Here is a 14,396-nt window from a genome sequence, read left to right as displayed (position 1 = left end):
TGGAGAGGAGAATTTGAAGAACAATTATACTACCTGGCTGAGGGAGATGTTAATGGTTTCTGCAAAAAGCAGCATCTTTACTCTAACCAGTCAAGTAATTGTGGTACACAGTTTTCTGCATGCAAAGGATAGGGATACCCCTAGTATAGGATCAGTGGTGGTCAGTGAAGAAAGCTTAGTGGTGAAATCATGGGGACAGGAAGCAGAGAAGAAATTTAGGCTACTGGAGGCTATCTCTGGGGACAGTTACCTTCAGTCACTGTCTTGAATATTTGTAATACTCATAAACCCCACCTATGATTGGAAGAGCTGAGAACTGGACAGGAAGGAGTGACCAAAGTGTAGTACAAGAATATATATAGTTTTCGTGGTTTTGCTGAGCTTTGCATTTTTGTATGGAGATTTTTCCTTGGATTTTAACAGATCAGTCAGTTCTTAGTATAGATGTTTGGAAAATGCAATAGAAAACATTTGATGCAGATTTTGTCTCTCTTCAATTGCGTTAGATCAGCTTTATAAAGACAGGCACTTCTTGCAAACTTTGGATTTATTGATGAATCATGATATGTCAGCAATATATTCATCATTCAGGAAAAAAAGGTTAAATTTTAAAACAACTTGCTAAACCTAATGAAATTATGTAGGATATAATGCTGTAATCTATGTGAGCTCTTGTAAATGAAATTGGTGGTAATTATACCTTACTGCAAGCACCTTATAAGCTGTTTACGTTGCTTTGGCAAGTAATTATGAAATATCCATATTGCTATAAAAAACAGACTACTGTAACAGCTAATCTAAAGAGACCAATCTAAACTGAAAATAGTGTAAGAGGAGAAGCTTGGGGGAAAGCATCAATGAGCCAGAGTTTACGGGGACTGTTATTCTAAATAAATAAACCAAAAGACACATTTGTTTTTGTTTGCCTTAAGAATAACTTCCTCTACATATGCTTTTTTGTTTTAAATCCGTCTTTTTACTTGAACAATTGGCAGAGAAGGGTGGCAAATGAAGTAAACAGTATTAAGATGTAGCCAAAAATGAGCTGTTATGCCCTTGAAGGTTGCAGTATGACTTTCTTCATTTAATTTTTTAGGAGAACTTGACTCCTTTAATGGTGTTGAACCTCTTTAAAAGGATCCCAGCGGAAGATATACCTCTGCTTCTGATGAATCCAGAAGCAGGAAAGCCTTCAGACTTGATCCTGACACGACTCCTGGTACCTCCATTGTGCATCAGACCCTCTGTTGTGAGCGACTTGAAGTCTGGCACCAACGAAGATGACTTGACGATGAAGCTTACAGAGATAATTTTCCTCAATGATGTAATCAAAAAGGTGAGCCTGCCTGTCTGAAACTGCTGCTCTATTTAAAAATAAATAAATAAAAGGCTGGATTAAACTTTGGGGGGGTAATTGGTTTTACTTATTGCTGCAAGGCCTGATGTTGCATTCATTCTGACTTCAGCTGCAATATTTGGCCTTACGTGAAATGGCATAGGAATGGTGGACTCAGCTTGAGCTCTCTATTTGGCTCTTGGTGTTACACCAGTGTGTTAGCGACCTGCTAAACGTGGACTGGACTAACTGCTTTTCCTGAAGTATTTCTCAATTTCAGTTCATATTATGCTACATTTAGCATGTTTTGGGATGACTGTTGCACTTGATGGAAGCACAAGAACATAATAGTTCATGGGCCCAGAAATTCACACACCCCTCTTTACCCATCTGGTTTCTTATTTTATCTCTCTGTCTGTCTCTGCCAAGAGGCCCTTCCAACTCTTCCATGTAGTCTTAAAAGCCTACCCAAAATGAGCAGCTTATTGGGCTTGTCTGCATGTAGAGTTTCACCAATTTTTTTTTTTTTTTTTAAACCGCTGCAAAAGATTGTGCGCACATTCTTTTTTGGGTTAAACCAGATTTACTTGGGTTTAGCTTAAATTGATTAGGAACAGGTTTAAGTTAAATGGGAAGAAGTGATTTAACCCAATGCAACTATATCTGTTAAGAAAACTGCATAGATAAAGGGAGTTAGCACCCATTGAAATCAATGGGGCACTTCCCAGCTCAGAGCTATTTCAGCTCTCTGCAAACTCAGACACTAGTTACATTCAGGTCATGCTTTCAAGGTTGTATTTGCAACAGTAACCACTAGAAACTTTTTTTTAAACAAAAACTGAAACTGAAGAACAATTGAGAAGGCTTGTTCGCCACCCCAAAAGCTAGTCCTTTGTATCTCCTATTTTTCTTCCACATTGGGAAATGCTGCTCTAGGTTGTGTGTGCTGTCTCCTGGGAAGCAGAGAAACTAGCACTGGGTTATAACCTGCTTCTCTGCAAGATGTTGTGCAACAGAACTATATCCTCAGCTTGGCTTAACCTGTTCCGTTTTAGTTCCTGCCACAGAGATGCAGGAGTGAAACCTTGAGTGATGGTCTTTGTCCAGGAGAAGGCTAAACACAATGGAATTTTGTATGCCACCACTCTGATAAGTTAATCATGTTTAATGAATCATAATGTGTCTCCACAGCATGGTCATTGTATTATACATTCAGGTATTAAAATGGTCAGAAAATCAAACAAGCACACATCCTGTAGTTTGTCATTAATCAGAAACTGATCTTCCAGAAGGAAAATGTGTTTTGCTAGGTTCTGCTCGGTTACATCCATGCATGAACAGAATGTGCCTCCCTTATGGCTGTTACTTATGGTGAAGGTGCCAATCTCTTGTTGCCTTTGCGATTTAGTGTGGTGCACAGCTTTCTGAAAAAATTGCTCCGTGCCAATTTTGTGTGTCACTGCATTTGTTTTCTGAAATCGGTAATTGTCTTGTTTAGCATAGGATATCGGGAGCCAAAACACAGATGATTATGGAAGACTGGGACTTCCTACAGCTACAGTGTGCCCTCTACATTAACAGTGAGCTCTCTGGAATTCCTCTTAACATGGCACCCAAGAAATGGACCAGAGGTTTTGTTCAAAGACTCAAAGGGAAGCAGGGTATGTCTAAACTCTTCCTTTTCCACCTCCCCAAAGTGTGTGTTGTTTTTTTTCATTTGTTTGGCTTTTTTAGCCATGTTTGCCATTGCATAGTGACCAGATCAGTGTTTGTAGATCAAGCTAGCAAGGCTTTCCCTGTATGATGTGCATACTATGCTATATTAACACTTTACCATTTTCTGAAGTACCATTTTGTATAATGGTATCCTTTTCCCAAATAGTTTTAACTTGCTTTATTTGTTAGGTCGGTTTAGAGGCAATCTGTCTGGAAAGCGAGTGGACTTCTCGGGCAGAACAGTCATTTCACCTGATCCCAACTTACGAATAGATGAAGTGGCTGTGCCTGTTCATGTTGCCAAAATATTAACATTCCCTGAAAAAGTAAGTAGTGTAAGACTGAAATTCTTTACATGCATTTTTCTCCAGACACCTGCATTGTGGTGTTCAAATCACTGGAGAAAAAGGGCGTCAATAGTGTGTGTGTGTGTGTGTGCACGTGGGCGTACGTATGTACGTACATACAAGGGAAGAATGGCATGCAGCTTGAGGTGCTCAGTGCCCTCAGTCAGCACCAGAAGGTCATAGTGGCATAGGTTCATTGTCCATTGTAAAGCTGACTTGTTTCACAGAGCAAGACAATAGGAATGCTTGATGTAGACTGTGAGGGGGGAGGCCTGAAGGGACAATCATGAAAAACAGTTAGTTTTGCCCAACCCATTTTAAATGACATAAATTTCATATATGTTACTGTGTGTCACAGTGAAAACTGGATTTATAATGTATTTCTAAAAAATCACGCCTTTCACATCTTACTCTTTCTGTGATCCTGTCTGTACTTTCTTTTCTCATTGCTCTGGTTCCTTGTGTACCACAAAATAGACCAGCTGTGTAATGAGGTTGAGTCAGCTTTGCTAAAGAAAACTCTTCGTTTCTTCTTTAAAATTCTAATTTTATTACTTTACTTTTGTGTTTAACATAGACTTTTGCATTTTAACTAGGGCTGTGTTGATTAATCACAGTTAACTCACGCTATTAATTCAAAAGAATTAATCTCAATTTAAAAAATTAATCACGATTAATTGCACTGTTAAACAATAGACTACCAATTGAAATGTATTAAATATTTTGGATGGTTTTCCTACATTTTCAAATATATTGATTTCTAGTGCAACACAGAATACAAAGTGTACAGGGCTCACTTTATATTTTTATTACAAATATTTTCACTATAAAAATAATAAACAAGAAATACTATTTTTCAATTCACCTCATACAAGTACTGTAGTGCAATCTCTTTATTGTAAAAGTGTAACTTACAAATGTAAATTTTTTTGTTACATAACTGTACTCAAAAACAAAACAATATCTAACTTTAGAGCCTACAAGTCCACTCAGTCCTCCTTTTTATTCTGCCAGTCGCTAAAAACAAACAAGTTTGTTCACATTTACGTGAGATACTGTTGCCTGCTTCTTATTTACAGTGTCACTTGAAAGTGAGAATAAGTGTTCACATGGCACTTTTGTAGCTGGCATTGCAAGGTATTTACGTGCCAGATATGCTAAACACTCGTATGCCCCTTCATACTTCGGCCACCATTCCAGAGGACATGCTTCCATGCTGTTGATGCTCGTTAAAAAAGTGCGTTAATTAAATTTGTGACTTAACTCCTTGGGGGATAATTGTGTCTCTTGTTCTGTTTTACCCACATTCTGCCATATATTTCATGTTATAGCAGTTTCGGAGGATGACCCAGCACATGTTCGTTTTAAGAACACTTTCACTATAAAAACTTTTCTTTCACAAAAGATTTGACAAAACACAAAGAAGGTACCAAGGTGACATTTCTAAAAATAGCTACAGTGCTCGACCCAAGGTTTAAGAATCTGAAGTGCTGTCCCAAAATCTGAGAAGGACAAGGTGTGGAGCATGCTTTCAGAAGTCTTAAAAGAGCAACACTCAGATGTGGAAACTGCAGAACCCAAACCACCAAAAAAGAAAATCAGCCATCTGCTGGTGGCATCTGACTCAGACGATGAAAATGAACATGCGTCAGTCTGCTCTGCTTTGGATCGTTATTGAGCAGAACCGATCATCAGCGTGGACGCCTGTCCTCTGGAATGGTGGTTGAAACATGAATGGACATATGAATCTTTAGTGCATCTGGCACATAAATATCTTGCGATGCTGGGTACGAGGTGACAGGCGAACGCCTGTGTTCATTTTCAGGTGACGTAAACAAGAAGCGGGCAGCATTATCTCCTGCAAATGTAAACAAATTTGTTTACGTGATTGGCAGAATAAGAAGTAGGACTGAATGGACTTGTAGGCTTTACAATTTTACATTTATTTTTGAATGCGGTTATTTTTTTGTACATAATTCTACATTTGTAAGTTCAATGTTCATGATAGAGATTGCACTACAGTACTTCTATTAGGTGAATTGAAAAATACTTTTTTTTCAGTCCAAATATTTGTAATTAAAAAAAATAACGTGAGCACTGTACACTTCGTATCCTGTGTTGTAACTGAAATCAATATATTTGAAAATGTAGAAAACATCCAAAAAATTAAATGGTATTCTGTTACTGTTTAACAGTGCGATTAATCGTGGTTAATTTTTTTAATCGCTTGACGGCCCTAATTTTATCATGGGGGATCCCAGTATTTTTAGAGAGCTTCTCAAGCTTCCCTCTATATGTGAATTTGGCCAGCAAGCTATTCATTCCAGTTCTGTCAACAGTCTTACCTCCATAAGGTCAAGATTGGCTTGTATTTTTCTTCTCTTCCCCTTTCTCCAGCAGCTTAAAATAAGAGGGGATAACCACCATTGAAATTGAGCCTGAAAATCCCAAAGCACAAACCCAAGGAATAGTGAGTGGTGTTAAAATGTCTCACTTTTTTCTAACTGATACAGTCATGTTGCAGGTGAATAAAGCTAACCTAAATTTTATGAGGAAACTTGTACGGAATGGTCCCGAAGTTCACCCTGGAGCCAATTTCATTCAACAGAGGCACACACAAATGAAAAGGTACTTATCTGTAAAGGTTCACTTTCCACCTACCACCACTACCTGGTCTTATTGCTGAAGTGAAATCCAGCAGATTATTCATCATAGGGACTCCTCTGGGGTTTTTTGTTTTATGTAATCTTCAATAAAGGATAAAAACAATATTCCATGACCTAAAGGTAGCTTGTGGAAGCAAACATGAACATAGATAAATCCTTCTGTTAGAACATTTTGGTAGGTATAGATGCAATGTCATTGCTAGTAAGCTACAGTTGGATTGCTACATGTGGATGACATACCCATATTTCCTGATAACTTAAAACTAATTCACATTTTTTCTTTAAGAACCTTGATTTTCACGAATGTGCGGTGTTTGCTGACTGCTCTACATTTGCTGTGGAGAATGATGTAGCTATTTGCTAATTGTTTGGTTAACATAACTCTATCTTTTGATATTAAACTGACCTCAGTCCTTATCTAAAACTTTTGTGAAAAACATTGTCCCTCAGTTCCACTCAGTGACAGAGACACTCTGTTAATATTTAATAAATTTGCAGAATGCATGTCTCGTTCGAAGTGGCTGTCACTGGAGGCTCTTTAAGAAATCAGAGTACAAATAAGAGGATGCTCTTTAGTTGTCTATTTTTCTGTTTTTATTTTCCATGAAATTTTGACTCTATTGACGTGTTTTATTTCAAGGTTTTTGAAATATGGAAACCGTGAGAAGATGGCTCAGGAGCTCAAGTATGGTGACATTGTAGAGAGGCATCTCATAGATGGGGATATAGTTCTGTTCAACCGACAGCCCTCTCTGCACAAGCTGAGCATCATGGCTCACATAGTGAGTATACACATAGCCTAACATCTGGCTATCATGCAACTTTAACCTTTAGTTTTGTTTGTTAATCTCTCACTCACTGTGTTGATCTTTTTTGCGTCTTAAAACAACACTACATGGAAATGATCCAAACAAAATAGTTCTACGCTTGTGCATAGAAATCAAGGTGGAAACTGAGCAGTCTTTTGTTCAAATTCCACCTATTTTACATTTGTGCATGTATATATGCATATCGATAGATGTAAAAATAAAAAAAATCGCAGTGTTAGTAAGAACCTGGATGCCTAAGAATATGCTGCATCTTGTACTGTGCAAGTAATGTTGCAAGGTTAAGGGGTTAGTAAATAAATTCACTCAACTTTGGTTGAGTGACTTGGTGAGCCTCCACCAATTATACAATTCTGTGTAAATTAAAATAAGTAATTTAGATGTAGCGTCTCAAGTGTCTTTTTATTTTTTAAAAATGTAAAAGCACAGTTTGCAAGGAAACCACTCTCAAAACTTGTAGATTCTGGAACCTCGTAAATTCGATGTGATACTTTGTGTCCGCGGCATCACTTCTTATCTCTTTTGCAGGCGAGAGTAAAGCCCCACAGGACCTTCAGGTTTAATGAATGTGTCTGTACACCATACAATGCTGATTTCGATGGAGATGAAATGAACCTTCATCTTCCTCAAACAGAGGAGGCCAAAGCAGAAGCACTGATTCTCATGGGGGTAAATGGAGTATCTTACTGTCCGGCTTGTGGTAATGTGATATTGCATTTCTGTATGAACAGCACCCTGTATTTTTCAGTTGCTGGTGAGATCTGCATCCTTCAGATAGGCCGCTTGACTGTTTCAAGAGACCAATGCTAAATGCTGCATCCAGCTGAATGTTTGGTGCTAGTGTTATGGCATGTTCAGAAAACAAGGTTTTGTTTTGTTTTTAACAGAATTAGAGGCATCACAGTGATACCTACTTAATATTCTGTGAAAATGTGGTTTGTTCTGGGTACATGTCTTCCTGTAGTGACATGCTGCAGAAATGAGGGGCTTTTGCTGTGCAACGTAGGGTATTTTATCTTATGCCGCCACACATAATCTCCCCTCCCAACTCATAAGGCAACAGTGGGGCAGTGAGTTCCCTTTTCAAAAGTAAGTTGGGACTTCACACCCATAGTGTAGACATGGCCTACAGCACCATTGCTTTGCTGCTGTAACCCCCAGTGTAGATGCAGACTATAGCAGTGTGGGAGGGTTTTCAGTCACTCGGAACTCCATATCTCTGAGTGACTGTTGATGGATGTATTCTTCCATCTACTATCTATGTCTACACTGGGGATTAGCTTGGCATAGCTGTGGTGCTCAGGTGTGGATTTTTCACCCCAAGGGCTGTTGGTATCTCCACCAAATTTTGAGTGTAGACCAGACCTCAGGAGCTGATTGAGTTTTATGTAAAGCAGTGGTAGGTCATCTGATAAGACCCTACTGGGAGGATTCACGCTGTACCCTGACACTGGCTCCAGATATATGGGAGACCACTGGCATCTACTTCACCTCCAGGCTAGCAGTTACTCATACTAGGGGATTGAAGGTATAGGTGTCCAGTATCTCCAGGCTGCCAAGACTACAGTCAGACAGGACCCAGATCAGATTTAAGAAGTGAGGAGGTAACCAATATAAGCACTTGATGAAAGTCAGATCAATGGCGGATCACCAAACTCACAACTTCACAAGAGCCACCAGCAATCCTATCCCTTGTACTTGTAACATGACTAACAACTTGACCAATCAATTCAACTACTACATCAGTAGAAACTCCTCCTCCCCCTCTGACCAAAGATGTATTACGGTTAGACTCAACAGTTTTGCTAAACAGCCTTGTGATATAGGTTTGTTATTAATGTTACTCTCTCTCTGAGGTTTTACTTGTGTGTTTTGGAATCTACCTTTCCAGCATCTGTTGGTTTTCCCCCTGTCCCACAAATGATTGGAAAGTAATCTCCCAAACGTGCCAGGTTCAGTTACCATTTTTCTTTTACGAGTAAAACTTGTTTGTATATATGCCATCCCTCGGGTTCCCCAGATCTGGTGGCTGGTGCTGAACACACAGCTTGCAAGGGAGTACGTATCTCCCCACATCTTTTCCTTACCTAATCCATAGCTTAGATGTGTAGGTGCATTAGCTGTAGGGATAGGATAGGGTCTAGAACTAGGGTTTCCTCCAGTTTACAGGATTTGTCCTACATACGAGAGTAAATCCTAACACGTAAACTATGGGATTGGGCCCTTAATGTCTGTGTTACAAGCTCTGTCTTAAAAGGTTTGTTCTTTCAAATGTATTGCAATAGTAAGGTATGTTAAGTTAATCTTCTCTACAGAATATTTCAAGTAATATTCATTTTTCATTCTTACGTTTTACAGACCAAAGCGAACTTGGTAACACCAAGAAATGGAGAGCCTTTGATTGCTGCTATTCAAGATTTTCTTACAGGTCTGTATGTAAAGCTCATTTTAGAGATGTGTGTGTTTGACTTAAAAATTATTTCCTTTTTTTTAAATCGATAATATCCCATGCTAATATATAAATGAACTTTGTGTTTTTGTTTTTCTTTTGCTCTGTTGCAATACATATCAAAATGGATTCCCTGACTATGAAGCAATTAAATTGATGCTACACAGTGCTTTTCAGTTATGATTTGGCCTAAAGGGGTTAATTGTAATAATAGTAGGGTTAAAAATATATTATCTTTAAATTGATGGTGTCATTTGTGACTGTAAGGTTATTTAATGTTATAGGAAATGTTCAGTGAGTATATCAGTGGCCAGAGACTTCATAAGGAAGAGGATGTTTGATAGCAATTCTCAGATGGTCTTTTAGACTTTAAATCTAATAGGAGAAAAAATAATTTTTCTCTTTTTATAAATTGCTGGTACAGGCCTTCATTTAAAAAATCATAAGTGCAGGGAAAGAACTTAAAGCTAATATTACATCTGCATTGCTGTCATCTGTATCAAGTGGATAGCACGTTTTCAGAGTAATACTTAACATGCAATCATTTTTAAATTTTACTTCAGGTTTACTGTCAGGTTAACCTTTTTTCACGTTCCAGGTGCCTATCTTCTCACACTAAAAGACACCTTTTTTGACCGAGCCAAGGCCTGTCAGATTATTGCTTCTATCCTGGTTGGCAAGGATGAGAAGATTAAAGTTCGCCTTCCACCCCCAGCAATCCTAAAGGTGTGTGGTCCTATTTAGTTTTTTTTTAACTGTTGTAAAGATTTTTGGCCGTGATTTCTCTTGGATGTCATGCATACTTGACCCATTCTCATAGCCACCAAAAGACAGAATTTTAGCGACATTTGTTCTTAGAGTGGTTACTTGTGCTGTAAACCTATTGTGCATGGGGATGGAGACAGAAGCCGGGCTTGATGCTGATGCTGCTTTAACTTCGCAATGGATCAGACAGCAGTGCTGTGTGAGGGTCATAAGTCAGGGCCATGGGGAGAGAAAAGTAGTGGAATCTAGGGAGGGTAACTAGAGCACTGCAGACGACCTGTCATAGCACAGTGTGCAGTCCATCTGCCCCAAACCATCAGTGCTTTGGCTCTCCACTACGCTGAGTCAGCTATGCATATTGGCATGATGAAGGTTCCTTATGGTTCTGCTGCCTCCACATATCTACTGTGGTTTGGAAGAGGGGAAACCTAATCTGATATACCTGAGCAATCTTCTTAAACCAGTAATATAGATGCTGGTGAAGTTCTCCACAGATATGAGGGGTTGGAATGCAGGTGATTGTCACCTCAGAGCCTGTACTTTCCAATATTCACTGACCGCAGTCCTGATGGGATTTGACGCAGGAGTTGGTGGGGGCTGCATATTGGTGCATCAGAACTTGAATGGGCATCTAGTACTGATGCTTTAGTTGCTGCCACCTCTGTGCATTGAGGAGTCCTGTGGGTTCAACACAGATGGTTTAGTGAAAAGGAACTTTATTCTCAACTTTCCCATTTAATCTCCTGCCTCCCTCCTCACATTTCTACTGACTTGTCCTCAGCTCCTACACCACAATACACAGAAGTACCATGGGGAGTCTAGAGCATTTAAAGCCGAGAAAATGTCCTAGGGATCATGGGGGATTATTGAGGGTAGTGGAGCTTGAGCTTGGGGAGCAGGATCTGGGATGGAAGAAATGGAGCAGGGAAGAGCTCTGCTCCATAGCTGCCTATAGTCCTATTTCATATTCTGCTGCACAATCTTCATTCTGATGACATAATTTAAATTTATAACATGGTGTTTATACATAACCAGTGTACATGTGTCCGGAGAAAATAGTTGTGCACTTTTTATTGTGATGTAGAGGAATTTGATGTATGCATTGTGGTTATCTGCTGAATCAAATATTAAGTAAATGACTTGCAAATGAACATGTGTACTGATACCTAGAGTGATCTTAAAACTGATAAATATCCATGTGCTGGAGAGTGTAATTATTAATGTGTTCAGAGGATAGTGGAATTGGAGCATCAAAGGATAATAGTCATCTAAAGCAAAGGCCAAAGCATTTATGGGCAGTCAACCTTTACCTCACCTCAAAACTTTCCTTTGTAACAAGAAACTGAGTATGACAATAACAGTTTTCATTTTGCCAAATGACAGTAGATTTAGTAGTTTGTGTCAACTGCTTATATTGGCTAGCTGTGTTTTTCATGTGGCTGAAGTACACAATAATGTGATCTCTAAGCCAAATGCACACTTATTTACAAAAGCACTGTATATTGAACAAGAGAAACTAGATTCATAGCAATGTAAATGTGGGGAATGAAGTGGAGATAGCAGTCATCTACATTTTAACTTTTTTACTTTTATTTCAACCAGTGTCTGAGAGAAGTGGCAGCGTGGAGGGACGTCTGCCCTCTATCCTTCATCCAAAAATACTGAAGTTCTGATTCCTCGGGTAATGGGGTTTCTGGTCTCACTTAAGTGAATAATGGCAGCCATCTCAGCAAGCTGACTGTCACAGGTGGTTCCACCAAGATATTAACCACAGTTTTAGAGCAGCATATTGAAGTTGGCTGTTTTGGTACTATAATCCTATCGAAAACATTCTGATTGTTTCTGATTCTTTCCCTTTGTTGCCTTCAGCCTGTAACCCTGTGGACAGGAAAGCAGGTCTTCAGCATCATTCTCAAACCTAGTGATGACTGTGCTGTGAAAGCCAATCTCCGAACCAAAGGAAAACAATACTGTGGCAGAGGAGAGGATCTGTGTGTCAATGATTCTTGTGAGTGACCTTGCCTGCTCAACTGCTCCTCAATTATGAGTTCATAACAAATCTGCGCCAGTGACTGTTTCTATTCCTAGTCCGTAATTGAGTTCACAGCAGGGAAATGTGACTGAAGAAAATGCTGTTAAATGCTATTTTTCACTGTTAAACATGAAAATGCGAGTAAAAAATGCAAGAATGTGATGAATATTTGATTCACATACAAAATAGGCAATTTCTCAAAAATTGGTGTTTTCTCAGACATAAACACGACAGAAAAATCATGATTTTTATTAGTAAAACATTTATATAACACTTAACTTGTCATGACACCTTACAGAGATTTTAAAAAAACAGTCTCTGCCCCAAAAAACTTAGCATTTTAAATTTGACAAATGTAGAACTTGAAGCTAGACAAAGGAAGGTGATGGTGCAAAAACAGAGTTGCTATACAGGGAGCATATTACACATTCTCTGATATTTTTAAAATTGGGATCAAGGTACAAGGCAGTGGAGAAAAGTGGTCTTTGAAGTGACAGTGCATTGATAGAGAGCAGTGGGGTGGAAGGCACAGCAAGTGTGGGTGGAGAATGACAAAGCACCAAGGTGAAGGGGCTGGTGGGAGATAGGAGCAGGGCTTGAGGAGCCTTGAAATTGCGGAGAGGGAATTGAATACCTTGTGGGAACACACAGAGCTGGCAAAGGGGCTTTAGCAGAAAGGGAAGATGGGTTTGGCTGCTCATCTTACCCAAAAGGGAGAGTCATGGAAGCTAGAAAGGAGGAGATGGCTGTAGGAGCCCAGGCAGAGAGGATCTTGGTGTGAAAGGGCTTCGGCAGTGGGGACTGAGATCTATTGGATGTGTAGGGACACTGACAAAACTTGATGAAACCATGGTAGTGAGAAGGCAAGAGAGGAGTCAAAGATTAGATTCAAGATTGCAACACTGGGTGACTAGGTATAAGCATTGTGAGTTTTTGGAAGGAGTAATCAGCTCGCTATGGTCCTTAGAGGTACAGAAACTCTCCATCCTTATCCTCTTTGGCTTCTGTAAAAGCTTGGGACTCGGGTGAGTGGGGGATCAATTCTTTATCCTCCTCAGGACCTAGTATATCTGTCTAGCTGCAAGGGGGTGCTATTAAACCAGCAGTCCATAGCTAACCATTTCTGTAACCAGAAAAATCCTTCCTCAGTTTTAGTGAGGTTTTTATCCCTTGCCCCTGCCACCTTTTTCTTCAGCATGAACTAGCTGCAGGGGAGCAGAGCAGTGTAAACCCAAGAAATATGAAGACATTGCAGAGGGATGTGACAGGTCTCAGAAGGTGCTGGTGGAAACCCCAGTTTCTCGGTGTCGGCAGCCTCAGTGGAAGTGACAATTCCTCTGAGTTTCTCTGAAATTAGTGTTGCAGTCTCTGGCATACCTGCTCTTTTGTGAAGCAATAACAGTCTCAACTGGAAAAGGTCTTCTGCAAGATCTCATGAAATCCCAACATGGCTTTTACAGTGTATTCAGCCATTTAATGAATATCAATGGTTATTACCTACTGTTCAGCAAGTAGGTTTTTGCATTCTTTTAAAAAATAAATAAAACATTAAGTCAGGTCTGCTGGTAGAGCTATGTCAGTTGGGGAAAGAGAAGTGTGGTACCTGACCCACAAAGTTGCGCTGGCTTAAGCCCTAGTAAAGATGTAGTTATGCCAGCAAAACTGCTTTCACTGGTATAGCTTGTTTGATGGGGGGGAAGACAGTTACTATAGGGGGTTACTATATCAGTACAGAGCACAGCTTTGCAGATATAGCTGTGTCCACACTAGGAGCACTTAATAGACCAGCTTACCAATTCCTACTGTACATGTAACTATGGTGTACCTTTAGGGAGCAAAGACAGTGCAGTGATTTAAGTCCATCTATATACCCAAGCCTTCCTTGAATGGAGCATATTGGAGTTTGAGTGCTCACACATTAAGTTGCTTACTTTCTAGTGCTATTATGCCCAATTACTGACTTGTTCCTAAATAAAATAACTCATCAATGATTCTTTGCTTACTATAGTCACTTAACATTTTTATCAAAGTTAAGTGTGGCTTTTGGCTGGGAAACTGCTTGCACTGATTTGCCCTACTGTGTTTTAAACTATGTGAACAAAAATGGACTAATTTAAGATATTCAGAAGACCTAAAATTGCTTTTTATCACATTTAATTCTTCCGTGGGAGTTAGAAAATTAAAATTTGCAGTGTTAAGGTTGCTTTGAGTTATGGGCTACAGCTGTTTCTTAAAAGAAAATCTGGCAATTGAAGCAT

General features: G+C 39.4%; 1 protein-coding gene across 1 annotated transcript in view; it reads left to right on the top strand.

Moving 5' to 3' along the window:
• Positions 1-14,396, top strand: part of POLR3A (RNA polymerase III subunit A) — a 50,035-nt gene that overhangs the window by 10,483 nt on the left and 25,156 nt on the right. Inside the window, exons 6-14 of the mRNA XM_084633400.1 lie at positions 1,097-1,336; positions 2,835-2,997; positions 3,242-3,378; positions 5,924-6,027; positions 6,706-6,847; positions 7,421-7,561; positions 9,251-9,320; positions 9,940-10,067; positions 11,976-12,114. Coding sequence (XP_084489526.1) covers positions 1,097-1,336; positions 2,835-2,997; positions 3,242-3,378; positions 5,924-6,027; positions 6,706-6,847; positions 7,421-7,561; positions 9,251-9,320; positions 9,940-10,067; positions 11,976-12,114 — 1,264 coding nt within the window. The remainder of the gene's footprint in view (positions 1-1,096; positions 1,337-2,834; positions 2,998-3,241; positions 3,379-5,923; positions 6,028-6,705; positions 6,848-7,420; positions 7,562-9,250; positions 9,321-9,939; positions 10,068-11,975; positions 12,115-14,396) is intronic.

The sequence above is a fragment of the Lepidochelys olivacea genome (assembly GCF_965140295.1).
Source record: "Lepidochelys olivacea isolate rLepOli2 genome assembly, chromosome: 7".
NCBI classification, from domain to species: domain Eukaryota; kingdom Metazoa; phylum Chordata; order Testudines; family Cheloniidae; genus Lepidochelys; species Lepidochelys olivacea.
Note: the sequence above shows the minus strand (reverse complement) of the source record. Positions and strands in the feature narration are given on the sequence as shown.